Source organism: Mastigoproctus giganteus, chromosome 6 (assembly GCF_048544385.1).
Source record: "Mastigoproctus giganteus isolate SK-2022 chromosome 6, ASM4854438v1, whole genome shotgun sequence".
In the NCBI taxonomy this organism is placed as follows: Eukaryota; Metazoa; Arthropoda; class Arachnida; order Uropygi; family Thelyphonidae; genus Mastigoproctus; species Mastigoproctus giganteus.
In genome coordinates, this window is record NC_143580.1 from 161,179,979 (window position 1) to 161,198,274 (window position 18,296).

Genomic DNA, 18,296 nt, shown 5'->3' on the forward strand with positions numbered 1-18,296 from the left:
GCTTGTTAAGGGGAAGTCTTGCTTTAGGGAACACATTGTGGTCCGAAAGTGCTTCCAGTGTTGCCGATTTGGCCACACCACTCACACGTGTGTCCAGCAGGAGCCTACCTGTGGGCACTGTGCTGAGAAGGGGCACAACTATGCAAACTGCCCAAATAAAGAAAGTGACCCAGCCTGTGCAAACTGCAAGTGGCAAAAACTCCCCCAGACACACAGTCAGACATAACAAATGCCCGGTATATATAAAAGCAAGAAGCACCCAACAATTAAGAATTCATTATGGGGACTCTGCCTAAAAGTTATAGCACCACTTGCATTAAATTCCACCAACTCAATGTGCAGCGAGCAATTGCCACAGCAGGACAGATAAGGCAAAGGCTGAAGAAGAAAATATAGACATCCTCCTGCTGCAAGAACCCTACATCTGTGCAGGGGCTGTCCAGGGGTATCCACTCAGCTATAAGATTGTTCAGGTGGATGAAGCAACTCCATGGGCTGCTGTCATTGTAAGAAACTCGAACATAACAGTCACCAGGATCTCACACCTGTGCCACGAGTGGGCATCTCATGCACACATCGTTAGTTCCCTAGGAGAACTTCACGTCATCTCCTTGTACTGTCATCGGAGGCAGGCATCCTCCCATACATTCAGTATCTACACAAAGTGCAAACTGAACTAACAAGATCCAAGATCCTCATATCTGCCGACCTCAACTGCCGTTCACTTCTGTGGCACAGTGAGACCCAGGAGCATAGAGGCTCTAGAAACGGGCAGCAGATGGAGGAATTCCTAGCCAACAGCAGCTTTGTCGTCATCAAACTAAATCGCCAACAATCTTCCCACATTTAGTTCAACACTCTGGGAAGCCACCCTGGATGCCACCACGGCTACAAGATCTCTAGCTGGTCACCTCAACAATTGGATGGTGCAAGATGATTGGACTACTTCTGACCACAGGTCCATCACCTTCACTATGCATAGGTCACTCCATCGAATCCAGATAAACAGCTACAAACAGGAAAGATATGCTATCAATAAAGCAGACCTGGGTAAATTCAAAGAGGCCATCACCAGAAATGCACAAAACCTGTCATCCAACCAGCTCCAGAAACAGACCCCTGACCAACATCAACGTGCTATAACCAATGCCATAGTCAATGTGGCTAATCAATCAGAAGGAGGAGGACCTCTCAGCCGGGAGCTGTCCCATGGTGGTCGCAAGAGCTTGACCAGCTTAGAAGAACAATGAAAGAGAAGAGACGTGCTTTTCAAAGGGCCAGACGGACCTGGCCACCACCCCCTGAAGTGGATACTCTCAGGCAACAGTACAGGGAGGCCAGGAACACCAATACTGCAATGATCATGCAGTGGCAAAAGCTGTCCTGGGAGCATTATCTACTGGATAGCCACAAACAAGCTGCCTAGGGGGGGGATCCCCTTCCACCGTCACCCCACAAGGTGTCAGGACCAACAACTGACATGACACAGTTAATAACATACTAGACGCCACTTTCAAAACAATCGAAGGAAACAACACCCCTGAACAGCAACTGCTATGCCAGGCCAATGACATATACAAATCCCCCAGGACGGAGGAGCCCTTTACCCACCCAGAACTACAAACTGCCACAAGTAAGATAAGAAATAGGAAAAACCCAGGGCTAGATATGCTTGAGCCAGAGCTGGTTAGGAAAGTGGCTGAGTACACCCCCAGACCTTCACAACCACTGTCTTCATTCAGACTGTTTCCCCCTCGACTGGAAAGTGACAAACATCAAACTGATCCTCAAAAATCCATCCAAACCAGCATAAACCAGACTCATATTGACCAACTGCCCTTCTGTCTTTGCTCAGCAAAGTTTGTTATTTGGTTTTTAGGAGCATTAACAACTAAGGCCATATTGCTCTGGGTATATGCGGTGGTCATTTCCTGACCTTTCCACATCCTCCATATTTGGTGGTCACGGGCTCGAACCCCAGTCTAATCAAGAATTGTGTGCTACACACTGCTGCTCTTGCCCACCTGGCTACAGAGGTGCCGCTCAGCAAAGTACTGGAGCAGCTGCTTAGACAGAGGATGACGTGCACTACACCACTGCAAGCTTAACAGCAAAGAAACAATTTGGATTTAAGCCAGGAAATTCCACCGTCGACGCAATAGAACCCATCCTTAACATGGCAGAGAGCTGGCTGCCAACAAAAATACTTTATCCTCATCTCTAATGACTTTGCGGGGGCGTTCAACACCCTTTGGTGGCAGAGTGTCCTCCCAAGACTCGGCTGCCCAACTGCCAAAAAACCTCTATGATTGCATAAGAAGCTATTTGACCAACCAACAGGTACTGGTAGGTCCCCTATTGCAAGGTTTACCAACAAATATACCAAGGATGCCCGCAGGGCTCTGTCTTAGGACCTCTCCTGTGGAACTATGTACTGGACGAGTTCCTCTCCCTCGACTTATGGGGGCGTACAGGCATTGGCCTATGCAGATGACCTGTTCCTGGCCCTTACTGCAGATTCAAGAGCTCAACTAGAAACTCTCGTGAATGCAGCAGTAATTACACTGTGAGAATGAATGGAAAGGCATCAACTCACCATATCAGCCAAGACCCAATCAATCTTACTAAAGGGCTACCTAATCGCAATTAGACTGCCGCAAATAAGAATCAACAATAGAACAATTAATTAATCTAGCCAGAGAACTAAAGTACCTGGGAGCTATCCTGGACCGTAATCTGTCTTTCACCCCACACCAAAATATATACAGGCTAAGATGAAAAAATATGCTGCCATGCTTGCCAGAGTCACACATCGCGATTGGGGCCAAAAAAGATGCACCCTTGTGATCCTTTATTTATTTATTATTATTTTTTTGGTTAGTTGTTGGAGCATCAGTTTCTGTGGCCATAAACGCACCTCCCAAAGTTTTTGCATTTACTCTGATCCAACCCCGAAGCAGGATTTGAACCTGCGACCTTTGGGTGCCAGGCAGGCACTTTACCCACCCGGCTAGCCTGGTCGGCGCAATCCTTTATAAAGCAGCCATTATCCCAGCAATTACATACGGCTCTGGTGTCTGATTCCACAAAGCCTCAACAGTGGTAACCCACAGACGACTGGATATTATACACACAGACCCATCCTATTGACCCTCACCCGAGCATGCAAGACAGTCTCTACCCGTGCACTACAAGTGATCACAGGCACTCTCCTTCTTGATCTTGAGGTGATTCGCACCAGCATACTACAGCAACACAGACATGACAAAGTCACAATCTTCCAGGACCACACCACGAATCTGGCAATAAACTGCAAAGTTGAGAAGTACAGGCTGCAAACCTACTTAACATCAATATGGCAACAACGCTGGACAATGTCTGACAAAGGTGACGTCATGCGAAGGTTCTTTCCGAACTTACAGGTGTACCCAAAATATCTGACATGGCTCTGCTCTCCAAGTCACCTAATTTCTCACAGTACATGGAGCTATCTGCCACAAGCTAAACCTCCTCAGACTGACAGATAACCCACCTTGTGTGTGCGGCTCCCTTGAGACCTGGAACCACCTGCTACACGAGTGTGAGCTGTATGAAGACCTACGTGGACATCTCATCATGAGTCCAGTTCAACCTCAAAAATCAGAAGCACTACCTACTGGAGGACGAGGGAACCTATAATGCCCTCACCAACTTTGCTCAGTACCTCTTTGCAAGAAGCCAGACATGACTGTGTTCTACCTTTGCCGGCAAACCTAGAACAACTAGGATAAATACAACAACAATCACAACAAATGACGAACCAAGAGAAAACTGGACTGTGCACCAGCTGTGACTGAACTCCACTCTCCCAAATACTGACCCATGGATGGGACATCGATTCCATTTGAGAATTGCTAACCAATCACATCGCACGACCTACACTGACTACAATTGGACCTTTGGGAATCCACCCTGAGGGTGACTGAACCATATCCTATTGAACATCAAACAGAGGATGGACCTGCATCCCACGAGTAACTACCTAACAAAAGACCAAGCAGGACCTGCACAAATGTCAGAGACCTGGACAGAGATACCTTCACTGCACTCCTAGAAATCCCGGATGGGGCAGACCTGGCACCTGGCCTACTCTTTACCCTTCCCCGGTGGGGGGAAGAGACAGCTCTGCTGTTCCCTACCCTTCTCGCCACTCCTTTTCTTTCTGGTGGGGCATGGGTATGCCACACTGTAAACTGGAGTTGTCTTCCCTATCAGCTCCATACTTCTATCTATCTGCCCCCCAGTCTTCAGTCTCCCTCCCTACTCTACCTGCATGCCCCACACAATCTAAATTCCACAATTCAAAATCAGTTTTGCTCACCATTTTTTGACTTTCTCCTAGCACTTCCCCTCAATGCAATCACATCTTTTTTTTAGATCCTAGCCACAGAAATCTCAGGAAATTAGGTGGCAGGACCTGCCAGAGTAAATTTAAACTGCTAGGTACCTGGTCTGCCTCCATGGGGCTATGTCGGGCCTCACTAGGGGTCTGGCAGGTAAAGGACCAGAAGAACAATGGTACCTGACATTACACATATACAGAGCCCACACATTTTAAATCCCTGGCATTTCCAGTCAACTGGTACACCCACAATGTGAACTATGTGGAGATGGGGGAAACCCCTGGTGCCGTTTGACTTTAAACACACTTTAACCCCAGCAATGGAGTGAAAAAAGCCCATAAAAGTTCCTTGCATCATTGACGGGATTCAAACCCAGGCCTTTTTCACCCAGTGTACAGAAGGCGGTGACAATACCACTGTGCTAACCGGGCAGACTAAACTTGATATAATAAAGAAAAAAAGAACAAGGTATAAGCAGATGTGTATTAATGGCAGAATATAACATTAGATTGTCAGCATATTTATGTTTTTTATGTGAAGGTAATAAAATTAAATTCTTAATCTCTCTATTTTTTATTTAGTCTCATTATTTCTGCATTAAATATATTAAAAATAAATCTTTCTAGATAATGGAAAAATCGAAATAACAGTACCTTAAATCCCTGAAGGTGCCATCATTTTGAAAGTCTATTGTATTATAATATAACAAATACAGTCATAATGATTACTTACCTGCTGTAGATCAGTGAGCACAGCATATGCACTTTCAATATGTCGTTTAGATAGTTTACCCAGAGGCATTTTTTGCAAGTCAACCTGAACAAAATAAAGAAATTTACTTTTTTCACATAGACAAAATATTCTGACTTATTTTGATACATTATGAAAACTGCATTATGAAAGTTGAAAAACTGTAACCACGATTTTGGTTTACAGTTATATTTACTCTTGATTTACTCTAGAATTTTAATGAACTTTAAGTACTGTATTTTGTATTTAATGCCCTTCATGCTATTTTCATTCATTTCATCTTAATTGGCTTCCCTTAACCTAATCCTACAAGTGAACCATTAAATAACTGATGAGTATCAGTGCCACATAGTGCAAGGAAGACATGGGCTTTTGCTGCACCAGCAAAAAAAATAACAATATGCATTAGAAGGCTTCTTAAATTAATTAAATTTTCTGTTTTTACTCTGGAATGACTGAACGGTCAGAGGAGTTCAAGGATAGACAGAATACAAGAAACAGCGCTGTATTTATGTTTAGCAGCCACAGGCTTGAACCCCGGTCACTCAAGGCACGTGTACACACCTGACCACTCGGCCATTCCTTAACCAACACTCTCCCTTCCCTCTTTAAAGCATACTGCCTGATGCCCGTGGCACACTGGCAGGCAGTACACTGCCATGCTTGCCTACCGAGTTGTATGTTTCCCGATATCAGTTATGTTTTTGTTCCAAATCATATTTAAACTTGTAAAATTATTTGTACATAATTTACTTAAATATTATGTTTCTATGAAAACTAAATTGGATGCGCTAGAAAGATTTGTAAACATGAGTCTCTAAAAATAATTACTCTTGTATTAGGTGTGGGTAAGACAACTTAAAAGACTAGGGGAAATCATAAAAAAACTAGGATTTTTAACCCAGATTGTTTCACAAGGGTCATTAAGTTCTTACTCTCCTTTAAACAAACCAAAATTAACTCCAACCAGTGGATTAAAGGTAGCATTAAAGAAAAGTCATTTGTCTTAACATCAAAAGGTTTATAGTACAGGAAGTTTTATAGCAAATGACAGATGGAATGGACATTAAAAAGAAATTTCATGATATTTATGTAACTAAGTATTAGCAGGGAGAGATCATCTATTGATCACTGTGCTGCTCAAATGTTTACAAAAGACTTAAGGTAATTTCTCACAAGAGAGAAGTTCATTGGAGAATAGCTCTAGGGGCAGCTGATGATGGTTCACTCAAATGTAAATATTCATGTAATTGAGTATTAGCAGGAACAACCCCACACATGACTGTGTTCACGGATGGGGTTGTTCCCATATTAGCTGATGATTTTGAAGTGCTGTGATGTGCCTTCTGCATGATGAGTAGTCAGCGTGCTTTATGACAGTGTGTGTATACACACATTTCACAACAGCATCGGTGTGAAGAAAATTGCTGAGTGCACCTGGACTTTAGAACTTTGCAAATATTAATGTTATTGAGTATCAGCAGAGAGTGATTTGATTGATTTGATTTGGTAATTGTTGGCGCATCGGCTTCTGTGGCCATATTGCACCTCCCAAGGTTTTTGCAGTACTTTGATCCAAGCCCGAGGCGGGAATCGAACCCGCGACCTTTGGGCTGCCGGGCAGGTACTTTACCCACTCGGCTAGCCCGGTCGGCTCTATCAGCAGAGAGAGAGAGAGATCAATTACTAATCAGTGTCCTGCTCAAAAATTTATAGTAGATTAAAGGCAATTTCTTAACAGAGAGTAGTTGCCTGGAGAACAACTCTAAAATATGGAGGAAACAAATTAAAATTACAAGATCATGGCCCCAAAAATGATGGCAGAAAAAGTGGACCCTACAACACCAAGATACAATAAATCCAAAAGAAGAATCACACATAGCTGCTACATGCAATGTAACGTGAACTCACAAATTCCAGAATTTTTTTGTGTTAGTAATTCAACTAATCCTGGAGCTTTTAAAAATATAAATTGTTTGTCTTTACTAGTTTATTACCATGCAAAAATAGCATGGTAGTAAACACACAATTTTTACTGACAAATGATATGGTAGTGATGAAACACATAAAAGTTATGTTGATCTGTAATTGACCCATAGGTATGGTCAAGCTGTCAAAAGCTGAGTATGAAAAATCATACACAGCTTACAGTTGACATATCTGTACAGATTTGTAAGCCTCATTTTAGAAAGTATGTAAAGCTCTTAAAATGAGTGCAAATAAAGGTATCAAGACTAGTTGTTTATAACAAAGGTTATTAGAACTAAGAATTATATGGGTTCTATAAAGAATTTGTGTTTTACAGCATTTCTAAACTAGGCACATGTGAGGACATCTGAATGAAGTACTTTTTATCATTTACTTTTTATGTTCAAATTAAAAAAACTATTTTTTATTGCACTTTGATTATTTGTACTAAGTAACTCTCCTTTTGATGACAAAAAGGTTGTTAAATAGTTAGTTAATAATTCTATAAAGATCATTTACAAATTTTGCGATGAGAAGTATTTTTTAACAATTTTCAAAGGTGGGGTTGTCCCGGAAAGGAGGTACTCAGGGGGGCCAGTGTTGAGGTGGCGGTGGTGGGGAAGTACCTGTGTGGAGTCATGCATGGCCCTCACCTGGCAGTTGCTTTCCCCCAAGACTTTAATCGCTTCACCCACCCTTGTCATTCACAACAACTGGAAAGACTCAAATAGACAATGTTTTCGTTAGTTCCTCAGTTTTAGGTCAAGCCGGGGTACTAGAAACTTTTTCAGTTACCATTAAGCTCTCTATTTGAGATACTACACTAACGACCATTCGTGACTATGGACCCTTCATCCTGAGTGCCCGGCACTCAATAGCTGACCGATTTATTTACTTATTTTTTTATATACTTGAATAATAAATTTATGCTTAATAAACTGTATTAATATACTAAATTTATTGTTCTTATTCCAAAAACATTACTACTAAAGTAACAATATCAGGAAAAAAAATTTTGGAGTACTTTTCATATCCTTTTAATTTAAAATTTTTCCTGATAGCAAAGAATGAGTACTGGCACCTATTTTTTTTACAAAAAAGCATTGTGTATATATATATATATATATATATATATACAGGGTGTTTCAGTTAAACGTTTCAGAACTTCTAAGAGGGGTAGGGTACATCCTGACAACTCGAAATCATATAGCAATGTGGGGTCGGAAATGCTTTCCTGAAGCGGTGTTGTACACAGAAGCACCATAAAAAGAAAAGAGACCGTTAGTGAGAAATCGTTTTAATAATACATGTAAAGAAGCAAAAGGTACATGGATTAAAGTAAGTGTTCGAAGTTTCTTCCACGGGCTACAATGCACGCCTCATATCTCCGACGCACGGACATCCGAACATTCTGGAATACTCCAGGCGAATTTCGAATTTCTTCGGCAGCTACTGCGATTCTTGCAACCAGCTCCTCAGCATTGTCAACAGGGGGTCATAAACTAGCGATTTCATATGACCCCAGAAATAAAAATCAAGACATGATAGGTCGGGTGACCGAGCAGGCCAACGCACGAGACCACCACGTCCGATCCACTGTTGACCAAATGTGAAATCCAGGTAGTTACGAACATCTCCGCTATAATGGGCAGGGGCTCCATCGTGTTGGAACCACATTGTCTGTTGCGTCGATGCAGAAATCTGTTCATCTCTTAAAAGTTGTGGCAATACTTGCTGCAGAAAGATCAAGTAGATAGGTCCGGTTAGACGACACGGTAACAGGTAAGGGCCGATGAGGTGATCTCCCATAATACCGGCCCATACATTGACCGAAAATCGAATCTGTGCTGCACGACGTCGTATTGCATGCGGGTTCTCGACCGCCCAGATATGGTCGTTATGCGTGTTGAAAATTCCTTCCCTTGTGAAGGATGCCTCATCGGAAAACAACACTTCAGCAGGAAAAAGGAGATTTGTAGCACATTTTCCAAGGTACCACTGTGCGAAAGCAATACGAGGTTGAAGAAACTTCGAACACTTACTTTAATCCATGTACCTTTTGCTTCTTTTCATGTATTATTAAAACGATTTCTCACTTACCATCTCTTTTCTTTTTATGATGCTTCTGTGTACAACACCGCTTCAGGAAAGCATTTCCGACCCCACATTGCTATATGATTTCGAGTTGTCAGGATGTACCCTACCCCTCTTAGAAGTTCTGAAACGTTTAACTGAAACACCCTGTATATATATATATATATAGAACTATTCAAATTGAATAGTGGGACATACTGAAGTTGGTATTATGGTTTACGATTGCATTGTTCATTGGATGTAAATCAACCTACTTTTCTTGTACCTGGGTGCTTGGGTGGCACTCAAGATTATAGGAAAGAAAATTTTTACTGTGTGTTTTATGTTTGTTAAGTTACTCATAGCGGTTATTTTGAGTTTAACATGATTCTGAACAGTGAACAGACCTTTGGTATGGCTGATTTTTGAAAATATAATCTGTTCATTATGAAAATGTGGCAGAAACCAATTGTCTGTTTGATGGGAATAATTGAATGGTTAGATTGTTGAGGTTTGGTATTTAAATAGTTAGTAGCTATTGAAATATTGGTAGCAAAAACTTAAGCATTTTCTTTTCACGACCTGGTTTTATTATATTACTTGCTGTCTATAGGTTGCAGACTTGTTTATAATTTTGATACTGTATGGTTGCTAGCTTTGCAGCTGTAATCAAATATGCTTAAGAATCTTAAGATTAGATTTTAAATGTAAATAGAATATAGTCCACTATACACTTTTTTATATGAACTATTGTAAACTTTTCTCTTTCAGGGGATGTCTATTTCTTCATCCCCTTATCTTCTATCCAAGTTTCCCCTTCCCTTCCAATCCCCATACTTCTCATTCTTATGTCCACTTCCTTTCCCTAAACATCTTGGGGCTCCCAGGCTTGCCTGATGGCCCCAGTAAGTCTCAGCTAAAAAGAAGTCTCTGGCGTGCCTCCTCATGGCTAAGGTTGAGAGTCAGGTGGCCAGGTGGTCCTATACTTTTTTTTTTTTTTTGGCTGATGCTGCATAAGCTTGCTTTCTTGCATCATGTGCCCCTACTAATGCTAACCTCCAAAGTTGTCACGTGTCAGCACTCAACACAACAACACACATACTTACACACCTACTTACATACACTTGCCGGCCTTGGCCTTATGCCTTTTCAGATGCTACAGCAGCATATAGGAGAAACCCTGGATATGCGATTAAAACAAACACACCTTGACCCATCATAGTTCAGTTTTTAAATTGAAAGGTGAGTTTTTGGTGGACTTTTTACCACACTGCCCTTTTTTAATAATGTTTTAGACATGAATTTAAACATAAAATTAATTTTCTTTAGAGATTGTTGAAGAAATGATGAAAACACGATGGAAACAAATGGATATCATTTTTGACATCAGCATTAGGAAATGATTCTGAAATACCCTTTTCTGAAAAACATCATTGAATTTTTTTCAAAGTGCAGAGTAGTGTTATATGTAGCTAAGGGGACATATCAGAGAACGCAGCTTCTAAAGCATTTGCAATATCTGCAGGGGGTAGAGATCTCCATTCCAATCCAGTTAAGAAGAGGAGAGGGCAATGTAGGATTATTGCCATTTAATTACTTTATTTTTCTCAGAGTATTCTAACATCAGTATCTTTGTTAATCTAGGAAGTAAGTTTCATCCAGAAGTATTTTTTAGCCTTTCACTGGATGTAGCATGTTTTAGCTCTCTCTCTCTCTCTCTCTCTCATAGGTAATAAGATTGGCAGTAGTTAGGTATTTGCAAAATACATTCCATGTTTTGATTGATTGATTGTTTCTTTCTTTCTTCTTACTTTGTTGCAATCTTTGTTCCACTAGTGAGTGATATCTATGGTTTCATATTGTGGACTATGGAAGAGCAGCCTTCACAGCTGTTAATATTTGAGTTGTGATATGCTCTGTAACAGTATCAATATAGGATAGGACTCGATATGATTCTCAAAGAGACATGGTGGTATAATTTTGTCAAATCTGCTCTGGAAAACTTCCATTTTTTTGGGTTTCTGTGCTTCATAAAGATCCCACCTCTCCATGCAGTCAAAATCTTTTTCCATACCGAGGTTTGCAATAATTAAATGCTCTAATGAAAGCATTTCTAATTTTGATTTCTTCCTGAGAATGTCCAAGATGGATAACTGTCTCCTAAAACAAAATTGCAATGGAGATAACACCATCCATTTCTTCAACAGTCAAGTGAGTCTTCAGCACACCATTTGCTCCAATATTTCAACTATACAGCTCATTAAGAGTATACAATAGTTTGATTAGTTAGGTCTTCCATGCAATAGGTAGGCATTACAGAAAATTCAATTGTATGTGGCCAACAGGCTCACTGTATAATGAACTCCATCCTGAGATGGAGCAGTGTTTTTAACTCTTCCTCTTTCGCTCTAATCTGCTAAAATTTTTTAGAACAGAAAGAAATGGCAAAGGTAACGAAAAAAAAAAAAAAAAAAAAAAAAAAGGGTTCTGCCAGGGTGTTAGGCATTTCATTTTCAATAGTTATTGTGTGGCAATTCCATTCCACTCCAGTGCAGGATAGGGGTTTTAAAATCACAGTTCAAAAACATCAAAAATTTTTTTGATATTCTTGTGTCTGTATTTCTCTATATGTAAAGGTAATCCAGGTTTCTTTTTTTGGCTTCCATCAAAATATGCCTGGCTTTTGTTTTTAGATTTTTATACAGAAATAAGTTATTTTCAAAATTTATTCTAGGAGTATTTTGTTTTTTGCTGTTGTGCAGTCTGAATTCAACCAACAGTTAGTGTGTTGAGTATGTCTTTTGGGAGGGGTTTGGTTATCAAAGTTACTGCTTCCTATAAAATCTAAGAGGTGATATATATACCAACCATTCATCCACAGTAAGTGACAAGATATCTAATTGTACAGTCTGCACAAATTTATTCTAATTCACCTTTTGAAAATATCTCTTGATTCATCTAGTGCTAATTCGCATCCACATGGAGCAGATGATTAGGAAATAATCAATGCCATGAGGATCTTCTAAAACAGCTCAATGAAAATAGTAATATGCAGAGAGGGAGAACACAGACAGATAAATGGCTCATGCTTCCGTACTTAGATTTATGTGGATATGGGAACTGTAATTCAACAAGTTAGTTTTGTTGGTCATTTAACAAGGCTTCAATTCAATCTCCTCTAAGGTTCTAATGTACAGCCCCAAAGAGGATACAAATTAACGTCCACTAACAAACAAAAAGAGGTGGAGAGCTGCAGAACAAGATCATTCAACTCGTATCTTAGACATCTGGTGGTAGATAGATGGTCACTAAAGTAAATGTAATTCCCAAAGCTATGTATACAGTTAAAATTCATTAGCATTCTTGTGGTAATATTTGTGCATCAAAATATATATACTTCATTTTTAAGAGTTACTATCTCTCCTGTCCTTTCAATAAATGTTATAGTTTGTTATTGCAAAATGGTCTTGTACTGTTATGAGCTTCTTGTTGACTAACTGCTATCAGTTGGAAAGAATAGATCAGGTCTTTTAGTAATTCTCTCTTATTTGAGGCTTTTCTTCTCATGCCTCCATAGTTTGAAGTCTGATCTGAACTGCTTTTTAGATCATGATGATTTGTGCTTTTCATGACTTGATATAAAATGCAGTTGATATATTTACACAAACATCTCGTACAGTAGTTAAAATACTACACGGGATATTTCCACATCATCTTTGTGATGTTCATGATGATGATGATTACTGTTTTCCTGGTGCAAAATCAACTAAGGCTATAAGGGTGCCATGACCGTGCCATAAAACAGTTAAAAAGGATTTTTTGTATTCTTTCAAAAAGGTTAGCGCTTCAAAATACAGTAACCCCTTGCTAATCTGGAATTAATTTGTGTGTGTGGGGGGGGGGGGGGGGGGGGTGGAAGAGGTCATCTGGATTAAGTGATAATCTGTATTAGTGAAGCCAAAAGATAACCGTAAAAGACAAAAAAAACTTAGAACACAAATAAATATAAAATTTAATAAAATAATGATGAAAATAAAAAAAATAATAAAAACGTTCTGATGAAAATAAAAAAAATAACGAAAAAATATCACTGTTGGGCCTTATTCAAAAATTATAAAAAGACAATACATTTATCCACCATAGAAGACTCAGAAATTGTACTCCTTTTTTTTTTTTTTTTTTTTAACGTAATAATGCAGGTTTGAAGAAACTGTCAAGTTTTGTCTTCATTGTACTATTGTTTCATTTAAATTTTTTCTAAATGAATCAACACCTTCAACATCACCAATTACGGCTTCACTACAAATTTTTCTATTAGTGATATTATGCCCTTTTCAAAATCGCCACAGCCATCCTGAACTGCAAGTAAAATTGGGTAACTGCAAATCCTTTGCAAACTTTTCTGCTGCTGCCTTTAGCTCAAAACACCATGCACACCAAATGCCACTTGACTTGTTAAATTGCTGTGAACACCACTAAAAAGGTTTTAGGGCTGAACACCTCAGACTATGGAAAACTCCCTAAGAACAAGTTAGTGCATAGCATCATGTTAGTTTATAGAGAATAAGTAACATAGTCTTCTCCACTGGGGAAGCATTGCTTATTCGAGGTAGTGCAACATCAGGGCAACTCGCCGTGAAGGCATTCACAATATGAGATATAATAAAAATTATGCCATTTCACCTACTTTGGTGATTTACTATGAACTAACATAGTAAATGCTATGCACTAACTTGTTCAATTTGTGAATACCACTTAAATACAGATTCTTCCAGCAACATTTATTTTGGCTTTTTTAATGTCTGTCTATTTGATACACTGCTTTTATCACTTCCCACATTGAATTTTAAAACAAATGTCTTTATAGATTCTTTTTGTTTTTTAATATTTGACATAGTCTGTTGGCCAAAACTAAATTCTTCAACAATTTTTTTTTTTTTTTTTTTTTTCATATTTCAATCCAGATTATCTGACATCTGGATTAATTGTAACCAGATTAGCGGGGTTTACTGTATATATACAAATGAAAAATAGAATAAATGGAGTATACTCAGACTAAAAATACATGCAGTAAATTATATATATTTGTAAAAATTTAAAAACATCTGACAAAAGGCCATTATCTGATAAAATCTGACCGAGTGTATAAGGCCCAGTCAGATGGGTAAAGCGGTAAAACATACATTCCGAGAATAGATAAAATGGATGCAATCAGTTAAAATATTGTTTTATAGTTAAAATGCTGCCACAAGACTCACAGATAGGAGGATCACCAGCCCTCAGCCTGAATGAGTAAGATGGCTGTGTCCTATGCAGTCAAGCAAGGACAACTTCCTCGCTATGATCCCTGCAGACTATACTCCCGTGTTTCAGTTACAAGCTTTGTTTGATACAAAGTATTTGTTGTCTATCTATGCCATGAACTTTGCCATTGGGAGTGAATCTTGTTGTGTATAATTTGCCTGCAGTCTGTATAAGAGACTGACAGGCCATAATTATTAGTGGGAATTTTCCCCCAAAGTGGCTCAACAATGGATGTCTTTGTAGGATGGTCTAGCAGGGATTTTAGCTTTAAATCGTACTTTAGAGACAACTGCTTATATTGAAGCGATAATGGTTGTTCATTTGCTTTCATATATAGGCTCTGAACAGATGTCTGAAATGCTCCAGCAGTAATGCAGATAGCACGATGGACAGGGTCCAGCCATCAAAATAGTTTCTGGCTGGTGCATATACTTGGGGCCATAGTCTAGTTTATATCATAAAAGCATATGGAAGATGCGTAGTAGGGTACATTGGTCCGCATTGCAAGATGTAGATGAGAGGGCACGGAGAATATTCAGGCGAGAAAGGTCAATTTTTTTATCAAAATACCAGTCTCAAGAATTTTGTCTAGCACTACTGGAATAGCACTTTGTCCAAGCCTCAATTCAGTTTCAGGATGAAGATTATGCTTATGGTAAAAATGTACACAAACAGTCTTCTTTGGTGAGAAAATGAATCCATTAACAAGTACCAGAAATTAAGGTGATCAAATGGAGTGTTTAAAGCTGGGCCCCCCTCAACCACTAGGAACCCCCTTTCCAAGTTTCCACCATTACAGCACACATCAAACACACCAGATCCCTATGGTGTTAGCCTAGAACCTAGTGATGCTAATTTGGAGGATCAGCAGTGTCACTGAGAGGTCCCCTCAACATGTACATGTGCCACGTTGAGAGGTTTGTGGTGTTGTTGTTGTTATTTGGTTTTTTAGGAGCATTAACAACTAAGGCCATATTGCTCCGGGAATATGCGGTGGTCATTCCCTGACCTTTCCGCATCCTCCGTATTTGGTGGTGACGGGCTCGAACCCCGGTCTAATCAAGAAGCGTGTGTGCTACGCACTGCTGCTCCTTCCCACCTGGCTGCGGAGGCGCCTGTTTGTGGTGTAAGTTGGCAAAATGTTCTTTCTGTTCTGCAAGATTATCACTATCCATTTCTTCACTATATATACAGCAATACCCCGCATAGCACTGATAATTGGTACTGAAACTGTTCCGTCAGAGAAACGGTCTATAAACAAATTATAATAAAGCTATGAACAATTTGCACTTGATAGTCAATTAATAGGATTTAAAATATATATATTGCACAAATTTTATTAATGAAAAGGTAACATCACGAGAGATGAGAAAACAGCTTTATTGTTTATTTAGGTATTTCAATAATGAAGTCTGGTGAAGTTGTCTCTTCTTTTTCTCAGCATACAAGTCTTTGTTGCATCGACTCCCATCTTATAAAATTTGCTGTATCTTGATGCTATGTTCACCATTCGGATCTCCATTCATAGTCGCCTTGCAGGCCAAATCAAACCCCCAAAAAACTTTCTCCAATTCTTCTGTTGAAAATTCTTTTGGTGCCACTTCAGAATTGTTTTCTTTTTCATATGCAGTTTGCTCTTCAATTTCAAGAGAGCTGCATCATCTAAGTCAATGCAGTCAGGTACATTGGCAGTGTCTAAAGTTTCGAATCCCAAGTCTTCTCCAATATTCACAATGTCTTCAGCAATTGTCTGAACTTGTGATTCAAAACCAGTGAAATAATTTGCCAACTGGGGCAAAACAGAACGTATGTTGTTGGCAGTGATTTCTAGCCAAGATGCAGGTATATTTTCGATCATATTCCCGATGTTATAATTTTTCGAAAATGTTTGTAAAGATGATGATTTCACTCCTGTTGAAGCTTCAATCACTCGAGAAAAAGTTTGCCGCAGATAATATGCCTTGAATGCAGCAATCATGCCTTGATCCATGGGTTGTAAGAGAGACGTTATGTTAGGTGGAAGAAAGCACATTTTTACATTTTCATCGAGATCAATTCTGTAAACAATTCTCTTGTAATCCATGCTTTCTTATTTGATCGCCAAATTACAAGCAATGTGCTTTTTACACAACCCTTTAGAACTCTTGGGTTTTGTGCTCTGAACACAAGTAGAGGCTTCAATTTAAAATCCTCAAATGAGTTTCCACCCAACAAAAGTATTAAATGATCTTTTGATGCTTTATTTTCCTTTATATGCCCCTTTTTCCAGAACAGTCCAGTTTCGCCAATGTTTAAAATTTGTTTGTCCATCTTTGGTTGCACTTGCACTTTCACCCGAGATACGAACATTATGAAGCTCAACAAGGTTTTTAAAGCAAAAAAACCAAGACTGGCTGTAAATATTTCTTTAGTCTCCTCCTCTTCATTTTCTTCTTTTTCCTTTGGCATGTTATAAAGGCTCATGGCTTTCCTTTAATTGATTATTTGACTAAAAGGAATTCTCTTTTGATACAATCTTCTATCCATATTAATAAAGTAAGTTCCATATTAATCAATAGCGAATTCTTTGTTTAGTTAACAATTTTGTCATGTAAGATGCTGTAGACTTTCTCTGCTCTTTATACTGATCCTTCTTTTGAATAATTGTTTGTACTGATGCTTTATTCATTCCATTTTCCCATGCAATTTTAGCATACACTGTACCATCTTCACGACACTTGATAATATCAATTTTTTTTTACTAATGTAAGCCATTTACGTTTAGTAGCCCCACTGCTTTCATAACTTTTCCTTTTTTGACTCATCGTTTCGTATTCAGAGGGATAAAAGAAAAATTGTGAAACGAAAATTTTGAAAAGCTATCCTGCTGTTTCGCCAGGATGGAATTAAGAATACTCAACACTGTTGCACATTTCCACTGACTGCCTGAGGGGAGCTATCAGCACATGTTCATGTGAGACAATAGAGTTGGCACAGCAGCACATATGTAGAATAGATGTCCAGACTATTGAATGAGTTTTAATATGCACAGTAAATTTTCGAATTAAGCTTCAATGAAAACCATGTTATAGTGAAACCTGTGCTGTTTGAAACTATGCTAAGTGAGGTACTGCTGTACTTCATTTTGTTCAGACTTAGTCAGTGGAATAGATTTAATACCATTTGTACTGATATCTCTCTTGGCCGAGAGTCCTGATCCAAGTCTCTTTTGATAGGGATGCTCTTGAGAGTCTTGACTTAGTAGATAGTATAGGTTATGCTGATTCTATGATGAATATATCTGCAGGAACCAAGATTTTGATTTGTATTGTTTTCTTGTTGTTTTTTTAATACTGAGGCATAAGATTTGTGAGGGATGTTTTGCCAAAATTGATTTCTGTGCTTTAGGATGTTACACATTTCTCTATATTATATCTATCTTTGTATATTCCTTCCTAGAATTCACATGTTCTAGAGAAATGAGATATGCCTTTACAGTCAGGGCAACACAGTGATGGAGCAGGACAGTCTGAGTGTACATGCGATCTTTTGACTAGCGAATGATTAGCTGTTACTAACAACTAATCATTTGATTATATGATTCAAATGAAATAATTATAATAATAAAATGATCGAAATAATTCATTATGACCTCTTGATTATATCCATCACTACTTTTGACAAAAACACTGGACAGGGTGGCAGGCATTCTGTAAGTGACCAAAATTGCTGAAATTTGAAATGCCTGATTCATTTAGATATACAAGGTTGCACTTTGTGGTGTAGATAACCTTCCTTTACCGTCATTGGCACTCTAGATATGTATAATTGAACTAGTAG

The 18,296-nt window shown here is 39.0% G+C and overlaps 1 protein-coding gene across 1 annotated transcript in view; it reads right to left on the reverse strand.

The window, feature by feature from the left end:
- Positions 1-18,296, reverse strand: part of Parp1 (Poly-(ADP-ribose) polymerase) — a 411,082-nt gene that overhangs the window by 92,559 nt on the left and 300,227 nt on the right. Inside the window, exon 18 of the mRNA XM_090376325.1 lies at positions 5,115-5,198. Within this exon, the coding sequence (XP_090232451.1) occupies positions 5,115-5,198 (84 nt within the window). The remainder of the gene's footprint in view (positions 1-5,114; positions 5,199-18,296) is intronic.